The sequence below is a fragment of the Pholis gunnellus genome (assembly GCF_910591455.1).
Source record: "Pholis gunnellus genome assembly, chromosome: 15".
Taxonomy (NCBI): Eukaryota; Metazoa; Chordata; class Actinopteri; order Perciformes; family Pholidae; genus Pholis; species Pholis gunnellus.
In genome coordinates, this window is record NC_136542.1 from 22212247 (window position 1) to 22232557 (window position 20311).

General features: G+C 42.8%; 1 protein-coding gene and 1 pseudogene across 2 annotated transcripts; one reads left to right on the forward strand and one right to left on the reverse strand.

Moving 5' to 3' along the window:
- Positions 1 to 1871: 1871 nt before the first annotated feature.
- Positions 1872 to 6447, forward strand: LOC306707349 (G-protein coupled receptor family C group 6 member A-like; annotated as a pseudogene). Its single transcript has 5 exons — positions 1872 to 2150; positions 2382 to 3182; positions 4203 to 4360; positions 5369 to 5376; positions 5526 to 6447. The product of its transcript is annotated as a G-protein coupled receptor family C group 6 member A-like (transcript).
- A 2134-nt stretch (positions 6448 to 8581) lies between these two features.
- On the reverse strand, positions 8582 to 12965 carry odc1 (ornithine decarboxylase 1). The gene is made up of 11 exons (XM_079174592.1): positions 12880 to 12965; positions 11850 to 11999; positions 11498 to 11635; positions 11036 to 11209; positions 10719 to 10891; positions 10382 to 10598; positions 10214 to 10297; positions 9900 to 10062; positions 9694 to 9809; positions 9366 to 9580; positions 8582 to 9047 (listed from the first exon to the last, which is right to left on the reverse strand). The coding sequence occupies exons 3-11, from the start codon at positions 11597 to 11599 to the stop codon at positions 8909 to 8911; spliced, it is 1383 nt and encodes a 460-aa protein (XP_079030718.1). The 5' UTR covers positions 11600 to 11635; positions 11850 to 11999; positions 12880 to 12965; the 3' UTR covers positions 8582 to 8908.
- Positions 12966 to 20311: the final 7346 nt, after the last annotated feature.

Consider the following 20311-nt stretch of genomic DNA (forward strand, 5'->3'; position numbering starts at 1 on the left):
GATGCCCGCGCTCACAGTGGAGTTCCGTCTGGAGGTCCACTTCCTCAGCTGACTGTGTCCTATTTATAGGGTCTCGTCCACTTGCCCACAAGGCGTGGGGAACAAAGAGCCCAGAGACGTTTAGGGGGAAGTGAAGGAAGGAGTGGACAAGTGAGGGTGGTTTTAGTGATTCTGCACTAGAATTAAAAAAAAAAAATCTTAATTTAAGGACTTTGTAGAATGTTACAAAGTCTGAGACAATAATAATATATGTATAATAACCATAACTATATAGTATATACATATGTTTTCATTAAATAATTGTGTATATATATATATATATAAATTTTTGTACTGTGGTTTTACGTTACTGTAGTAAAAGATTTGAGTAGCCTACTAAAATCATTAATCCTGAGACGATATCACTGTTAATGTTAACAGTTGTATAGTTTAAATTTGAATTGAATTTTAAAGCAAAGTAACTCCAATTGTCCAAAAAGTTCCTCTTTTCTGAGCACCTTTAGGACTTTATGTCCAACAATGACCTGTTTATATGGGCCTGACTAGATCTACAAAATATAGTATTATCTCCATATTACTGTTGCTGTGGAACAAATTGCAATGATGACTCACCGTTAACTAAATCACACACCTTTCATTTTTGAGGCACAAGATAGAGGGCATAGTCTATGTAGCAAGTTGCCCTCTTGTGGAGTCTTTTGCAAACTGCGCCACAGTTATTCTATTTTGGGGTCACTGACCTGAATAAAAGGAGGTATTTCCTGATTCAAAATGTTGGAAAGACTGTACTTTTCCAACAGAACCAAGCTTAGAGGCTGTCCTGACTTCAGCGTAAATGGGTAAAAAAAATAAAAAGAAATATGGAAGAATTGAAATACTTGTGTATCACTCATGAAACAACTCTTGATTTAAAAAAAGCATATTAAAAAGCTGGGTGACACACAATAGAAACGTTTGTCATACTGTGTGACAAGTTGGTCTCAGGCAGGTCAAATGGCCTGACGTCATTTAAAAATAAATAAATAAATGTATTTTAAAAAGAACATGACGCGATCACCACTGAAGTATACTCACCAGATAGCAGAAGTTACATTTTCAACATTTTATTGTGAACTCACATGTTTTTTTTTTAAATATTCAAGATCATTCATAATGCTGCTCCCTTTCCCCTTTGTTATATGTTTAATGTTTTTTCTACCTACCTGCCAAGGGGGCAGAAAATAAGAATAGAAAAGTTTAAGTTTATTTCCGCATCATCCCTATTCAAATAAGCAAACATAACACACCAGACAAATACAGACACATGGCTTGTCTAAACTCTCATCCAGATAAGAAATCATACACACATTATTTAAAACCGAATGAATCCTCTCCTGTAACTAATTCAAATCACTCTTACTGAGTAAGTGTCAGCGGTTGTTTTGCATCAGGTGACAGATTCCATCTGACAATGCAAATGATCCAGTCCGACTTCCCACAAGGTGCAGATATACGTAGCTGTTGTTTAGGAACCAGTCCTCTAGAGAGGGGAGCAAATGCCTGCATGTGTTTTCCCCTGTGTATCCACAATGCTCTTGTTATTATGGGTCTCTGTGAGTATCATGGCTGTATTTTGCCCTTGTTTGGGAGAGAATGTTTCTCTACACGCATACTCTCCTGGGGACATCATCATTGGAGGAGTTTTCCCTATTCACGGAGAAACCGATCGTAGCACAGTGTCCGGACAACTCTCCTGTAGTGGGTAAGTATGCTCCCATCGAAATCAATCCATTTTACAAGACTATAAGACAAACTAATCATTTCGGAAATTCCATCCATCCTCTGTCAATTTTTGTAACTATGACATCCAAAAGTTCATTCGCAGTCAAGTGATGATACACGCCATCAGAGAAATAAACCAGCGCACGCCGAGGGTTCTACCCAACTTCACCATAGGGTATGACATCTATGACACGTGTGGAGACGTCAGCCTCGCCGTCAGAGCTACCCTCCAGTTGCTGAGGCGCCAGTCAGAATCTCAGAGCTGTTTAGTACCTACACGCTTTCAATCTGCTCTAACCGAACCCGAAACGAAGGCCGTGATTGGGGAATCTTCTTCTGAAGTGTCAATAGCTGTTGCACGAGTTGTTGCTGTGTCATCTGTTACCCAGGTTTGTCTTCTCTGTACCTGATGGTGTCATATTAACTACTGTTAGATAGAAATGCAAAAGTTTTGGGATGCCTCTGCGTCGTTTGAGATTAATGATGAGATTATGAAGCTTCCATAACATATAATGCAATAGTGGTAATAAATATAATCCTTTGTCTTTCAGTTTAAATTCGTCACTGTTGCAAACAGCATGCAGAACAAATTCTACATGATTTTTTCCTGTTTGTTACAGATTGGCTATGGTGCGACTAGCCAGCTGCTTAGCAGGAAGTTGAAGTTCCCCACTTTTCTGCGAACGATACCCAGTGATGAACATCAGACAAAGGCCATTGCTGAGCTGGTTACCAAGTTCAATTGGAAGTCAGTGGCCATTGTAACAAGTGTTGATGAGTATGGGAAGTACGGAAGTGAGAACCTCGAGGACCTTTTCAGTAAAATGAAGGATGTCTGCAACGAATTCATCTTCGTCCTGCCGGGTAACTTTTCCCAGAACAATAACTGCCTGGCTGATCTGATGAGCAAAATCAATGAGTCCTCCGCTGAGGCCGTCATCTTGTTCACCAAGGAATCTAATGTTGCAGTCATAATGGTAGCAGCTATCGAACGCAGCCTCAACAGAACGTGGATTGCAACCGATGCGTGGTCCACCTCTATGAAGGTATCTACACTGCCAGGCATTGAGGTGGCTGGGGAGGTTTTCGGGTTTGTCTCCAGGAGGAACGAGGTGCCTGGTTTTAAAGACTATGTCATCTCAATGTTCAACGGGACCACTAACGGCCTTCTAGAGGATTACCTGACTCATTGTCCACTCTGTTCTGATCAGCCTGAGGAGAACGGTGAAAGTAACTGCTCGCTAACTAACAACCAAACATCCAAGCAATGTCTGGACCCAAGCTGCTTGGCCAATTACATTGACCAGGATATGTCATACAATATCTACTTAGCTGTTCAGGTCATTGCTGAGGGTCTTAGGAGCGTGCTAAAGTGTGACAACCATCACTGTGAACACAGCACCGAATTTACAGCCCAGGAGGTACAGTAAAGTTATCTTGCATTGCAAATTTATGTGAATTTTTGGAAATATGCTTATTTTCTCTCTTGCAGAGTTTAATGAGAAGATTGTTACCCCTCTCTCTATGTGGTAAATACAGTCCAATATTCACTTCGGTGACTATGGAGAGAAAGAGTCGGTCATAACCTGTGTTAACGTTCACTTCTCCCATTGGAGTTACTGGACTGGTTTCCTTAAGCGGCAGGGCAGTGGTAAAACCCATGTGACACAGACACAGGAAGCTGCCTCTCAGTGGGCTGTCTCTGGTATAAGACTACAGCCAGCTGCTGGTTAGCTTAGTGTAGCATGAAGAGTGGAAACAGAGGGGAAACACCTAGCCTGGCTCTCCCCAAACAGTACCTGCACCTCTAAACCTTACTAATTAGCAGGTTATATCATTGGTTAATCCTTTTTTTCAAGAAGGATCGATGCTAGAATGTGTACCCACCAAAGGTTTTTTGTGTGCGAAACTCTTGCGAGGTGGTTAAGGTTAGGATAGGATAGGATAGGTTAGGATAGATGAAACACTCAATTTGCGAACGTCCGGCCAGATGGTTAAGGTTGTCTTATCCTCACCGGGGGGTTACTGGGAAAGTGGAAACTTCCACAAGTTAGCCTACTGCTCCTGGCCAAGAATAGTCCTTACATACATAAAACAGTAATAATGTGTTAATTGCTGAGCTTTAGAGGTGCTGGTACAGATTCTGTTATTGTTTAACAGAACCAGGCTGGCTGTTTCCAGTCCCTATGCTAAGCTAAGTTAACCAGCTGCTGGCCATACAGCCTTATCGTATCGGTCTTCTCACCGAAAACTCTGCAAGAAAAGGAGTTAAATAAAATGTCTAACTACTCTTTTAAACAAACAAAAATGTATTTCTCATTGTAATTTACTTACTCTGCAAAATTCTAAACTGAATGAAATATTTCATGTTTTAGGATTTGAAATGTTGCTAGTAATAGAGCCAATAACAAGAAACTTTCACTCCATGTTTGTCTCCACAGCTTTTTATGGAAATCAAGAATGTAAACTTCACTGTAAACAATACACATATATTCTTTGACTCCAATGGAGACCCCGGATTAGGATATGATATTTTGTATTGGAACATGACTGAATCCAAACAGCACACACAAATAGAAACCATTGGAGAATACCTTCCGTATGGAAAAATCTAAGTCCCAGATGATCTTGTTAAAAATATGCACAGTGTGAAGGTAAGGTCAGAATCTCATTGTGTATTTATTTCTCAAAAAATGATGACATGTTGTACTAATTCTGTTTTGTCTTTTCAAAGGTATCGGTTTACAACTGTTCTAAAACATGTAAACCAGGGCAAGAGTTGAAAATGCAAAACAAAAGTTGCTGCAATTATTGTATTCCATGTGCAGATGGAGAGTTTTCTGCTAGAAAGGGTAAGTATTTTCTCCCCATATGAAATATCCACCACCTCAAATAATACAAATCCTATCTTCTAAGAGGATCCCTAGTATGGATACATAAATGAGCATATCATCACATTCACGTAGGGAGAATTAGAATGGATTGGATCGCTACCTGCTGAGTGTACAACAAATTGTAACAATAGTTTGAGATTGATATAACATAATTCGTTTCTGATAACCCAATATGGAAAATGTAAGAATTCTTGATTAAATATTGCTATTCTTAACAATTTTAAAACCTGTTTTGTTAATGCTAAATGTATTATGGTGCACAATTTAAATGTATAGTTTGAGTCAACCATTACATATTGCATGATTTGAGGCCTAAACTCCACCCTGATATCAAGCTTAAAATGTTAATAGAACCATCATTTTTGCAGAGCCGAAATGACACATGAAATATGTATCACCAATCTGCAAAATTGTGGCTTGTAGAAAAGTTTCAGTCTTAACATTATTTGATCTCAGAGGTCCATTCGATACAGTCAACAAAAATGATTTACTGGACAGACTGGAAAGCTGGGTTGGACTCTTCTGTGTAACATCTTCATGCAGATTATGGAAAACAACAAAACATTTTATACACAGCTATACTGTATATATACTTAAATATATGACAAGCCCTGAGTAAGTGCATTGAACAAATCAATAATGTAAATGATAGTCTTTGGGATTGTATGATTTAACCAGACCTGTGATCTGCTCTGCTCTTTTGTAATGTTTAGTTCCTTTGGTATCATTCATTCGTGTTCACTCTCCTCTCTTCTCGTTGCTTTAATTTAAATAACACTTTTTGATGGAATTCTATTCTTCCTGATGAATATGCTAAAAATTCTTCAAACTTTCCTCACGCCGTTAACTTTCTGTGTTCCCTCCCCATAGGCGAGGAGTGTAAACGATGCGGCGCAAAGCAGTATTCGTCTCCACAGAGGGATAGCTGTTTGGAGAAAACTGTCAAATTCCTACATTTGTCGGAACCCTTCGTTATCTTCTTGAGTGCCTTGGGAGTGTTCGGTATAACTGTTACCATTGTGTTTGCTGTTTTGTTTATCATCTATCAAGGCACTCCCGTTGTGAAGGCCGTTGGAGGCTACTTGTGCCTCTTGGAGCTTTTTTCCTTGCTGGCCTGCTTCTGCCTTTCCTTTAGCTTTGCGGGAAAACCCACCAATGGTTCCTGCATGGTAGGCCTGCCTCTCTTCGGCATCGCTTTCTCCCTCTGCATCTCCTGCATTCTTGCCAACCTGCTCCAGATCTTAGTAGGCTTCAGCTTTCAACTGAACAAAGAGTCCTGGGCGAAGAGGCTCCACCAGCTGGCGGCCGTGGTGACAATCGCCACTGGGATCCAGTTGGCCTTGTGCGTGCCATGGCTTTGCCATTATCCCTGCTGATGAAGAGATATTTAGGGAGAGCATCCTGAAGCAGTGTGAGAAAGGCTCCTATAAGTTCTTTATTGCCATGTTGGCCTACAATGCTTTCTTGGCCCTCATCTGCTTCCTGTTTGCATTCAAAGGCAAACAGTTGCCAGATTTGTATAACAATGCGAGTTTGATCACGATCAGCATGCTGCTGTTTTTGATCGTTTGGATTTTTATTCATCCCCATTTATATCAGTTTGATCGCGCTGTACAAGAGTGCCATCGAGAGCGCGGCCATCCTCATTTCCAGCTACAGCATCCTCGGCTGTCACTTGGCCCCGAAGTGTTACATCATGGTGTTCAGGAAAGAGCTGAATAATGAGAGCGCCATCACGGAGTACATCAGGAAGCATTATGAGCAGAAAGGCGTGGCCGTGGTGACATCATAGTGTCACACACACAGCCATAAATTATTTGCGGGTTGCCAGGAAACAATTATATGCACGTTTTCCCCGTGGTAAAATCATTAGTTCATTGATGTTTCTCTGACACTTGCAATGAATGAAATATAGCGAGTTAATTTAGCTGTAGTTTGGCTAGACAGATTTTTTGTTACCTTTTAATAGAGCCAGGCAAGCCGTTTCTCCCGTCTCCATTCTATGTGTGAGGCTAAGCCTTTGCATTTGATAGCAATCATCTCATCTTACCCTCTGCCAGAATGTGAATTGAAAGTGTATTTCCTAAAACCCCAAACTATGTATTTAACAGTGTCGTCACACACTGATTGTATACAGAACCAAAGATGAAGACACAACTACATTGCAAACGCAAGGTACACATATGTTTGTGATATGGTTTTGTTTTGCTTTCTACCTACAATACACACTATTCAAATGGTGTATAGTGTACAATGTCAAAAGTGACTTTTTCTGTGTTTAATCTTTACATTTTTTATCATATTATCTTTCAGATGAGTCGTATATAAGAGAATGTGTAGTGTCTGTGAAGACAGTGTTTCGTCGCGACGGGCTGTGTACTGTAAATAAATAAATACTTATATTTTCTTCGGACACTGCAGAACTGCACCTCCTTTGATCCTTGAGTTTGTCCTGTAAGGATAATTAATCTGCAACAAGATGGGAGACAACACAAAGACACAAACAAGTGTCAAATCAATACAGCCTGAATTTTCCCGAAAAACATGTATGTATGTATATATATATATATATATATATATATATGTAATAAATATAAGCTACATAATGACATATTTTTATCCAATGCTCAAGTTTCTAACTGTAATAATAAAGTATTAGCCTTAACATTAATTGTAAAGAAGGCCAACGATTTCATGACGAAGACGTTAATACTAGTTTGGGATGTAATTTCACTGAAAGCTGTTATGGAGATGAAGTGACTCTCTGGAACAAAGTTCATTTGGTGTCTTTCAGATTGAGGCATGTTAAATAATCCAGCTGCTCTATAAAAGGTCAGGATTGAGCTGGGGGGTCATTTACATACCAAACCACATCTGATCCAGAGTGCTGTTTGTAAAGGTTTAACTTAGGAGAGTATTCTACACAAGTATGCAAAAATCAATTACCTTGTGTGCGTGTCTGAAACAGTTGTGAGTACAGATAACTGTACTCAAGCTCTTCCTGCTGTGAACACTAGATGGAGCTCTAAAAATATCCTGTAATTCATGTTCTATGGTCCATATTACTTTACAAGCAGTAATGTACTGGTTTTTCAAAATTTGTCCCATACGTTATAAAACACACAACACCCATTCTTCAGCTCTGCACCTAATGCTTTATTTATTAAAAAAATACAAAACTTCAAAAAAGTTTCCATAGGAAAGCGTTATGACTTTGCGATCCCGTCTCTTTCGTATCCATTTCAGATGTATGGTGTTCACACCTTAAATCATATCATGAGCAGACTTATACACGTTACAAAACAAATACAAAATAAGAATATTAAGGCGGAGAAGAGGAGAGGAGCAGTCTGCTTCTTGAGTCCCTGCGTTGTAAGTATTAATCCTGAAGATGTATTGTATTGTGGTGGATCCTGTAGTGTCAGGTGACCAGAACGATGTTTTAGTGTGTCCATAGCGCTGTCCGATTCATTCAAACGCTACAGACAAGTGTGTTTCTTGAAATATTGACATCTTGAGGATTAACACTTGAGAGGTTCTGTACAGAAGTGGAGATCGTGGAAAAGATAAATATAAACATAGCAGCCATTTTTTGAGGATGTAAATCACCCCTCCAACCACCTCTTTGTAAGTTGACTCCAGATGTTAACAGGGTGTTAAAGGTCAGTCAGCACTGGCGATTGCCTGAGACTAAAGCAATTTTGCTGGTATTTAAATAATAGCATGAGTGACCCGTCACCTCTTGACTTTTGCTACAGTTTCACGTGCTGTGAGCTCTACGGTCACGGGAAACATTGAGGGAAGTAGCTTTGCAATATATTCAGCAAAAGAGATGGTTTATCTACCCGCACTGTTTCAGTTTGGAAAAAGTAGCTTCTTCATTAACTACTGTACTCCAGTTCCAACAGTCAGTTTCCCTCAAAATTGGTGCCGGGGGGGGGGGGGGGCTGCAGAAACGAGCTGGAGTACAGAGTTGCCCCGTAATACTCTGTCTGGAACACAGAGACGCTCAGAGTGTGATTCAGCCTCATTGAGTAGAGTTGAACCCCACTTCCATACAGAACACAGAAAGTTGTGCAGCAGCGTGTCCCTCTCATTCTCCTGTCAAGTAACTGGCCTTGAAATGACAACGTACATTAGGGGAGAAAAAAAATAAAAATAAAAAAATACAGGACATACAGAACCCCTTGTCAATAATTTAGAACAAAAGGGTGCTAGGTCTGGAGAACATGGCTGTGATGTACAGTAGATGTTTAAACCACATGGGCCTGGCAGGGCTTAGTGGGCAGCTCCAAGCTGCTCTCTCGACCGCAGCAGGCTGGCACTTCTAACAGGCAGGACTCCTCCGCAGCAGCTGGCATGCCCTGGGAACAGATCTGCTGCACATGTTGCCTGTAGAGGACAACGCACAGATAAGTTAGATTCTCTGAAGAAACACTGACAATCTAAACAGGTTCCTCACAATTGATGAAAGTCTGTTGTCTCCTTTATGTGACATTTTTTTTTACATTGCTTGCTTCAGAAGCTGAATGGAATTATCCTGGCTAAATTACTGGTAAATGGACTGTACTTGTACACATGGACTAGTGGAGCCGGGGATCGAACCGCCGATCCTCTGATTGGAGAACGACCCTGCTCTACCACTGAGCCACAGTCACCCAATTTAAAAAAAACTAAACCAAACTTCCAGGTTTTGTGACGTCTACTCACCAGGCAGTGCGGGACATGACGTAGTGCATGTCGGGTCTCTGGAAGCCGTTGAAGGTGGAGGCGGCGGCCACGGTGTAGGCCCCCATGTTGTCAAAGATCAGCCAGTCGCCCACCTGCAGGTCAGGCAGGTCACACTGCTCAACGATGCGGTCAAGGCCGTCACATGTCGGGCCCCAGATACTGCAGGGGTACATGCGCTCATCCGGCTTTGGCTTCTATTAGTACAAAGAGAGGGGAGAAGCACAAACCGTCAACCTCCGTTTCACCTGCCACTGACCCACGTGTATGACTAGATCTGCCACTTCTTCAATCCTCCACTTTCACTTACCTTAAGTAGTGTTGGCAAACAGTGAGCGTGGTCATAGAGTATACAGTTGAAGGATCCATACACTCCATCGTTGACGTAGTACATCAGAGTCTTATCATTGGTCCCTTCGTCTTCCTCTGAAGAAAGCATAAAATCATTTTTAATATTGACAAATGTTACAAATGTATTTTCAGAGTAAACTTGTTTTCCTAAATCAAGGCTGTTACCGTCAGAGGCCGACTCGTCGTCCACGATGACCTTCTTGGCAATGATGTTGACAACAAGTGTGTAAGCAGAGGCCACATAAAAGCGCCCTGGCTCAGCGATCACCTTAACACTGCTGTCAGCAGGGAAGTACTTGTCCAGGGCCGGGCTGATTACTGCTGTGATCTAGAAGAAATTATTATTAAGAAAATTATAATAAAAAGGGAATTACCATGAGCTAGTACTACTGATGTTGGAGCTTATTTATCTTGTTTTGTTTTAAGTCAAAAACAGACATGTTTAGCCGCACAGGATAAACATTAGAAAAGCAAGTTACCTCTTCAAATTTGAGTTCAGCTTCGTCTGAACCGGGGAAACCTCCTCCGATGTCCAACAGGTCCATGTTGAAGCCCAGCTCATCCTGAAGTTTACATAAATCAGAGTCTCAGTTAATTTTGCTGCGTGAAAACCCACATAATGCACATGCATTTCTGTCACAACTCACCCCCAAATCGAAGACGCAGCGGGCATCGGCGATAGCCTGGCTGTAGGTCTCCGGGTCAGTGCAGCCACTGCCGACGTGGAAGCTGACGCCGATCACATCCAGCCCCAGCTCCTTAGCACGCTCTAGAAGACCACGGCAAGCTTTGAGTGGGGCCCCAAACTTCACACTCAGGCGACACACTGCCTTTGAGTCATCTGTGGCAATACGCAGCACCAGCCTGGGCACAAAGCAGGAACAAGAGTTAGTGGGGGGGGGTGGGTGGGAGGAGGGAAGAGGGCAGATACAATAAACATTAAATATAAACTAAAGTCTTCATATTATGGTAAAAATGTCTCACTTGGCATTGTCATGACAGCGGGCCACTTTCATGAGTTCCACCTCGCTATCAAAGGTCATCATCTGGACCCCATGGGCAGACGCATACTTGATCTGAGAAGCTTGCTTGCAGGGGTTGGCATAGATGATTCTGCCTGGAGCCACTCCCAGAGACTGAACCATATGGATCTCCGTCTAGAAGTGGAGGGGGGACAATGCAGACAGTCAGCAAATTTAAAAACACAAGCTGCCAGTACAATTTCAGCTAATCGCTACGACAGCTTTTGTGCTGCGTTATTCTCAGAACGTCTAGTGCCACGGGACGTTTCCAATGCGCACCTTGCTTGCACAGTCAAAGCCGGCTCCCAGGGACGCCAGGGTCATGACCACGGCCTGGCTGTCGTTGCATTTGACGGCATAGAAAGGAGTGACGCGAGGCAGGGCCCTCGCCCAGCGCAGGTGTTTCTTTAGCACATCTCCCAGGTCACAGACGTAGAAGGCGTCCCGGTCATCCTGTGGGGAAAAATAAAGAGGTGCAGGTGCGTTTAACAAAAACATCCTCCATCATCCACGATACACTGCAAACAATGAACACCATGTGTGTAATACACAAAATGATTTATTATTATTTGCACCACCATGGTCTGAAGAGTTAAGTAAAGGACATACATTTCACTCAATGCAATACCAGTAACCTGAACACAGGTGTAAGATGTCAGGCGCATCCTGTTGACATTCAGCACCCAACCCAGCGGGGCTATTCTGAGTACCCACTAAACAATGTCGGCACAGGACGCTCACCGTCATGGATGACTCGTTGATCTTCTGCTCAACAATGTCCCGGGCAGAGAAGCCCTCTTCCAAGAAAGAGAAGTCAAACTCGGTGGGAGTGGCAGTATTCATGGTCACAAGAAGTCCTCTCGATTGGTCACCAGTAAACTGAGAGAGGAGAGCGGAGGACACATCCACATTACATTCAGCGTCTCTTGTGTCCTTGATTACACATTTTTAATCCCAACTCATGGGAACGTCTAAGACAAACGAGTGTAAGTCATTTCTCAAAAACGCGTCACTTGATTGAATTGATAATTTTGTCGCAGTTTTATCTGCCAAAGATAACTACGCAGTGTTGAAATCAAGCTGAGACACTTACTTGGATAGGAAAGAGATGGAATTTAGTGTTGTAGTTTACTCAGGTGCAGAGAAGCCAAGGCGGCTCACCAGTGAAGTTAAATCCCTTCAAATATGACTCAAGGCCCGGGCCTGCTGAGTAGGCAGTGTGCGTCTTCCTAGACTGATGATTCTGTAAACGAGAGCATTTGACGGTATTTTAACTGCATATCCTGAAGGGGGAAAAGCTGGGTCAGCAAATATCTACGGACTCACCCACAATATAAATGTATAAGCTACTAAAGTTTTTGTATCTATAAATAAAACACAACATTAAGGATTCTTTGATTAATACCATTATAATTAGCGCATAAATGACCAGACTTCAGGGACACAGTGTTTAATAGCGCTCCATTTTATAATTATGTCATGAGTCATGACTAACGGTACGAGACACCGTCTGCACAGAGAAGTCACTGAAGGGACCAAGTGTTTAAACCCTGCCCAGCGCAGACTTAATCCAATCACAAAGAAGATCCGCCTTTAACATCAAAGGAGTGGCACAAAAATGAACCAATCGGCGACGGACATACGAGGTCGACGTCATTATGCCGGTTCCGTTTAGAGCCCTTCTTGCCATGAGGCGATTTAGCATTTGAAGTTACTTGTAACGTGGTTTAGCAGAGTTAACGCAGCCAATTGAAAAATTAAAATAACTTGTTGAGCGTAGCGCAAACACAACAGGTCTGTGGCTCTGTGAAGTCGACATTACAGGCTAACGTTGTTCCGGTTGGTTAGCGTGGTTTTAAAAAGGATTTAATTATCGCTAGATAACGTTAGCTAACCAGCCCACTGTTACACCGGACACGTCGTATTGGTAATTAACGTACACACTTAAGAGCTACTCAATTTTGATTTAAAATGACGTAAAAGCAACAATAGCAACCACTATCTCATTGTCCTTCTTAAGCCGCCATAACAGATTCAGCCAACTAATTACCGTTTATTGACGCTTAAGCGCCTGTAAAACGTGACTAGTAACGTTAGTACGACATTTAAAATCCTTAACTCACCTTAAAAAGCATTTACAAAGAGTGTGTCCATTAGACCAGAATGCTGGGATTAAAAAAAAGTAACGCTGGCGTGTCGCTTCCGTCGAGACTGAGCTGGTGTGCAAGCCGGAAAAATGATCCCACAGTATTTATAGAGAGCTCGTTGCTACAGCAACGCAGCCAGCTGAAACCGGCCTCCCATCCACGTATGAACCGGTTTAGTCTCGTCCCCTCAACCACATGGTGGTGGGACGGACGGACGGGATAACTTTACTGCGCACACACATGATTCCTTAAGATAACCGTTCAAACGGACCTTGAATCCACGTTAAAGACCTCCCACTACCATTGTGGTGAAGACAGGGCCCATAAATTAACTAGTTAGCACTCACAAGACTGTCTGGCCCCAGCTAGTAACATACTTCTCATGTAAAAACGTTGCCTGTAAGTTACTAAGAGTTACTAAAAGCCTTGTTTGATGTTCATTTGAATTTTTCCCTCTTTTGAGGAAGTCCAAACATTCAATAAATGCTGAAAAAACTTGCATCTTTGACTTTGTGCTGCCATACTGCTACGGACCTCAGAAGCACTTTTATGCTTCAGTCTGGCTGGTGATGATGACAATGATCATCAGTACAGCCCCCCCCCCCCCCCTCCATGGCCAGCTGTGATGGAAGAAGCCTGCCCTGCCTTACTGTTGATCCCAGTGGCGCTCACTGACGCTGTCCAGTTTGGACTGACCTGTCTCTCGATGGCAGTCTGCTCAGTCCCAAGATGAGTTTCTTGACCTGCTTGATGGGATTAAAGGAGATCACGAGTTGACTAAGAGATGGCAAAGGTGTCAACACAGGCACAACTGCTCTGTACAGCCAAGTGCTACACATGTAGATGTAGAATTAATGCTTTTAAAAATTATATCTATCCTTGTCCAGGTTTTAAAAACAAATGTTTGCCATGATTAAAAAAACATATGCGTCTGTATACTGAGAATGCTAGGCAGGATTTCAAAAGGTTTATAGTGCTTCAATTCCTAAGCAGAAAGATGCTTTTTCACCCAGAGCCCTCAAATTCCTGTCCCCCAGATATTTACCCCGTTACTGCACAGTCTAATTGGTCCAAAGGTTGCGTTCAGAGACGTTTGGTTTGCAAGCAGACATTACCAAATGGAGGAAAATGAAGAATTTGGTTGGTGTGACCCCGACAACATGTGGAAATGTTGCACAAGCATGGATCCAGGGCATTAACGTCCAAACCTTAGGGCTTCGCGAGGACCGCATATCTGCGGGCTCAGCTTAATATCTTTTCCAGGTCTCGAGGCCACAATCAAGATGGTAATCAATTCTTCGCACGCCGGGGTTTCCATTCAGACATTCTGCAGGGCGGGTAAGTGAAGTCATGTTTTCCGAGCAGTTTATTGTAAAAAAAAAAAAGTAAAAAACGCAGCCCCTTTTCTGTGAGGTTAAGCGGGAATGTTGTGCAATGACATAATCTCCAATCATTTTCACACATCGCAGTTTTTCCCTTGTAGTCCCCTGCCCAGAATCGTAACTTGGTTCTAGCGGGCCACACGACCTATGCAGACCCAATGCCGGTCAGTCAGGAAGTGGGCCCTGCACTTGGGCTAATTCATTTTCAACGGATGTTTATCAGGCTCGTTCGGAAATCACAAGATCACAAAACACATTTTACGTAAAAACACCCCCCCCCCCCCGAGTTAGATTGTTTCTTAGGACTGCAGTCACTTCCCCTTTTGTTGAACAGTTTTTGTTCACGTTTCTACTCCTCTCCCTCTCCTCGCCTTTGTAATGTTTGCGTCTTGTCTCTGTGTGGACTTTCTGTTATCGTTACTGTGCACCATTGTGCCCTCCCCCCCCACGTCTCCCAGGCCTCGCGAAGGACAAGGATGAGGATTGTTATTGGCCACCCACAAGATACAGTGCAGTGTTAGGGGCCTTGTGGCTGCGCGTATCACGTGTACTGCTGCATCTGGCTTTGTGCTCCTCCCCACTTCTTTGTTAGCTCACAGTCTGTTTCAATGTTTCATCAACTTATGGCCCCGTGTCATCCAGCTTAGTCTGTTCTGTATCTGAGCTTAAAAGAACAGTGTTAAAGACTTGATGTTGTTTTGTTTAACCAACCTGAAATGACCCGGTCACGCCTCAAGCGTAGGCCTATGCATTGGTACGTACTTGTTAAGAGTTTGCATCGCGTGCTCATAAGAAGTTAACACGCAGAATCTGCGAAGGCTTGACCTCGATATATACATGAGCACTTTCTGCTGGTCCAGAAAGCTGCTTATGAAACCAGAGGTCTTAGTGTTTCCCTGCGTTGCTCCAGGCCCGACCGGGCAGATGGTATCTGTGGTGTTTGTTTACTCCTCTGACTCCAGTCAATGTGACTTTAAGTGGGGAGAGCCCCGACAGCGTGTTGACACAGATAGCCTAATGAACTTAAAGCTCTGATGATGCCGTAGACTCCAGCTGTGTGAAGTTAAGACCGTAGCACCACACAGCCACCGAACCAGGACCAGCCGGCCACAGACAGGAAGTGCGTTGTTGTAAGTTGCAAACCAAGCCAACTTTTCTTGCACTTTATCGATGAATTCAAACACTACAGCACCATCTTACCTTCCTGTGATCCGCACCTCATCACAACCACAAGCCAGCTCGAGGCTTCTGTCCTGTGCAGACCAGCTGTGTGGGATAGTGGAGCACGTCTTCAACCTGAGCCTGAAGCTGGGGGGAATGCCACAGCTGTGGAAAACATCCCATGTGGTACCAATGCCAAAGACATCGCACCCCAAGGACCCCAACAGCTACAGACCGGTGGCACTGACACTGATGAAGACCCTGGAGAGGCTGGTCCTTGTCCATCTCCACTTCCTGGTGAGCCCATCAATGGACCCACTTAAGTTTGCCTACCAACCTGGCATTGGGGTAGATCTACCTTCTACATAGATGCCTCTCTCACCCGCAGGCTGGAAGCACTGTGAGAGTCATGTTTTTCGATTTCTCCAGTGCCTTGAACACTATTCAGCCCACGCTTCTGAGGGACAAGCTGTAGAAGCCTGGACTACCTCACCAACCGCCCACAGTATGTGCGGCTATGGGAGTGTGAGTCTGACCTGGTGTCCTGCTGCATGGAGGCCCCACAAGGAACCGTTCTGGCTCCCTTCCTCTTCACACTTTACACCTTGGACTTCAGTCCATTGACTTCGAGACGAGGGAATGCTGACTCATCTCCTGGTTTTAGGACTCATTCCTGCAGCACTCTATTAAATTCATTTCGTAACCTAAATGGTTTTTAAGGCTTTTTGTGTTTTTAACACTAGTAATGGAAAAAAAGCTTCACACGCATTTGTTTCATTCTGGTGATGTTTCGGCCTCACAGGACTTCTTCAACATCAACAAGATTGATCAGTGTGCGACCCCCCCCCCCCCCCCCCCCCTCTACTTTCATGGTTTGTACTTTAAGTTATGCTGTAGTGTCTGGCATGTTACCGCAATACCTTATAAAAAAAGAAAAGTAAATTGAAGGTTTGGTCTTGTGGGTCTGCTGACTGACTGGGCTCATCCACAGTCAGTTCATTCACAGGGCTGATGTCTCTGTACTCCGGCCGACTTGACGTCTCGTCTTGGTAATCTATTTTTACATGCATGTCCTCACTCTCTGGACCACACACACAGAAATTGCGGAATAAATAAAAAACGCCCTGTTTGAACTTTACCCTTTTTACTGCACAATAATGAATGGTTCACAAACCAGCAATAAAGGGAAACACTCCTGCCTTCCCCTTTGTCTTTTTTTGAACAGCGGTCACTGTGGCCACAAGCAGCAGTTACAGGATGATTGTAAATGCTAAAATATAATGTACAGTAGCACACATTTAAAAAAAGAAAAACCCATGTGTGTTTGAGGAAGAAAGTGTTACTTCTTGCTTTAAAAGTTCACGCCCCTAGTGGCGCTTCTAACCCGTTAACAACAGGGGGCCAGGCCGGGACCCATGTTTTCTTTAAGAGGGGCCACTTCAGTCAACTGGAAGTTTTAAAAGTCTCAGTGAAAACGGAAGTCAGAGCATCTTTAGATTCTGTTACGTTTTTTTAAAATGTTTGATGACTCGTTCTGCACTCACTCAGGGACGTTTACGAAACAATAATCACAATTAAATTGTGAGAGGGAGCCCAGGAGAGCTGGCGCCGGAGAGGGCGCCGTTCATCTCTGCGTGTGCTGCTGGGCACTGCAGTGACGGGCCAAAAATGGGCCACGATTTGAATCCCTCTTGTAACTGCACACCATTCAGTATAAAGTTGGACAATGTGTCATTTTACCAACACATTTAACGACTACTAATTTCATACCGTTCAATTGTGGTGTGAATTAAACCACATGATGTTTAATCAGTAAACTTTTAAATTTGATTTAGGAGTGTTGGGGTCAAAATCTAAATGACTAATGATAATGTGTGCTCTGACACTAGTTGTCTCAGCAGTTGTTTAGTCTATCTAAAAGAACACTCAGCACTGCTTGTAGTGATAAATAAAGTTGTAGACGGCATCAATACTTCATGGTGTCTTCCGATTATAAAAGTGACCTTTGTAGGCTGCGAGAACCAATTGTTAAAGTGTCCAGATACGTAGCTGTATTAAGGCAATTTGTGTGTGTTTTCCTTTTGTGACGTATATTGCCTGTGACACTGTTGTTTACTTAGTATAAATATCAGAGGCTCGGAGACAGATCTCCGAGCAGCCTTGATCCATGTATACTGTATGTGAATCAACTGTCCCCTTATTGCAAGAATACATGTCCTATGATTTTCCATTGGTCTCGAGTGAATTTTCCTAACAAGGAGTCATCAAAGTGACGTCACACCATCAGACAATGCGGCCCACTCGTGGGGCAGAACATTTTCTAACCACGCGGACGCTAATCGGCGGAGACAACGGAGAACTTCGAGGAGCTTGAAGAATGTCGGTTTGCCACGAGGAGATAAGAGATCCAAATGTTTCCTGGTCACCACTCCGTGTCCTTGAGGGAAGCATTACCGTGGCGCGAGACAGCTGGAGACATTCCGAAATTATCCAAAGCCCCGCGAGGCTCTGACCCCGCTGACTGTGTCTGTGTAACAGCACACATTAACACAACATGGTCCAGAGGAAACAACCTACAGTAGCTGCCTGGAACAGTTCAGTACACGCAGACAGACACAGAGGAGCAATTACGAGAACAATTTGTGACTTGAATGTCAGAGAATTTCTGAGTTTTTTGTCGCAATTCTATGACTTTATAATCTCAGAGTATATTTAAGTTTACTTTTATCGTTAGTTTGCTTTCTGGATGCTTTAAATTGGATGTTTCACATTTTTTACACTTCTTCTCCCGCAGAGCTCATGAATCTGAATTGAATTTGTGACTCTTGTTGCATCTTAATGAGGACATTTTTGTGTGAAATGGCTGCATATAGTGGTGTTAATATCCCCATATGAAGACATATATAAGAGCTGCTCATCACCTCCACCAACGAGGTAATGTTTTCTGTTCAGTTGGCTGCTTTGTTTGTCTGTTAGTCAGCAAGATTACAGAAATACCACTGGCTCGATTTCCAGGACACTTGGTGGAATGGTGTAGCATGTGCCAAGAAACCGACTACATTTTGGTGCAGATCCAAATCACAAGAAGAGGATACATGGATTGTTATTTTTTTGGGTAAGGAGACGACCTTGGCAGAGGTCTGCACTCTCCGAGTGCCCTTCTAGTTTTTAAAATGTCATGGTGATAACGTTGATATGATGCAGCTCCATTGTGTGTTGTGTCGTTGCTTCAGTTTGTCTCTCCACTCACTCATCAGTGATAAAACCTCTTAAATTCTACTCCTAAAAGTAACGAAAAACTTCCAATATGAAAATATTTGCATATCAAATTATCTAAATACTACATTAAAGCCTTATTACGGTCTATATTATATCAAGATATAAGGGCTGGGCGATACGGAGAAAAATCAATTACTGTTTTTGACAAAATAGCTCAATATCGATACTGTGACAATATTGTAGGTTTGACAATTGGGTCTTTCACAAAATACTTAATTTTTGATAAATATTTGGATTAAATAACCAATTGTAAAAAGCTAGAACAGTCTGGTAAGTTCGAAAAATGACATCACTTTGCTGCAATGCAGCCTTTAAAGCCAGGAAAACACATACACTTGTGCTCAGCCCTAGTTGTTATGACATTTTTGACCATGTAGCTGCCCCACTTGCCCACTTGTCAGCTCTGTTCCTGGAGTGATGAGAAGAGAGTTGTTTAATCTGGCTCTCTGCTGACTCATCATTCCTTCTTCTTTCAGGGTTGAGTTGCCCACAGTTGGTTCGCTCTGGATCATCTTTTCCCCGGACCATCTTTCGTGCCTGAAGCTCGGGGAGTAGGCCGCGTCAGCACATTTCACTCCTTTGATCTTTTTGGCAGGGGGGGTGCACGGACCGAGGAGAAGGCTCACTGCTTCACATTGAAGGTGTCATGGTTGTACCATTAACCACATTAACTTATGTTACATACTGTTGATTGACTAAAAAGGTGCATAGACATACAATAATTATATTATATTATATATGTTGAACATAAAAGAAAAAGAACATGATAGGCTGTTAAAGACTAAATAAATGAAAGTAATTCAAGTTGCACACTGATATATCAAGTTTTGGCCAGCAAGCACATGCACATTGTTGACAGCAGTCGCATATTAGCAAATATGTACGGGCTCAAATCCGGGTGTAAAGTAAGAATTCTGTTGTTCTAACACATGCTTTTATCACGTCCACAGCCATGCTAGCCGCCCTGTGAGGTTGTATGTAGCCACACCTGTGCTTTGTGCAACAAGCTAACGTCAGCATGCTCACATTGACAATGCTAACATGCAAGTTTACCGGTTTACCATGTTCACCACAAGCGGCAACCTCCGCTGCTGCGGAAGTGCCAAAAAAACAGTTCCTCAAATGGCCACGGATTTGACTCTATAGCTAATTTACCTGTTCAAGTCAACTATAAAGGGGAATGAATTTGAGTTATAACTAACCCGTTTTATTTTATATTAAGGATTAGTTGTGCATAATTAAGGGCGTGGTCTCTTTGAGTGACAGGTGGGTGATGTCACAGGTTGCTAGCTGTCTGCTCTGCTGCATCACCCCGGGCCCTAATTCTTTAGAGTTAGACTATGTCGTCGCTGCCGAGTAAAGTATGTTTCCAAAAAACAATGTGCTGGTTACTCTGAAGAGACCTCACTGCCAAACGTTTTCAATGGCACTCCCTTTCTACCCAAGAAATAGTCCCAATGAAACTTGTGGACAGTGTCAGTAGATTATACAGAGCAATGGAGACACTACCTTCCCTTCTGAGAAAAACAGGGAACACTACCATGATGGAACCACAAGATATGGTTTGATTTGGTTACATTAAAGCA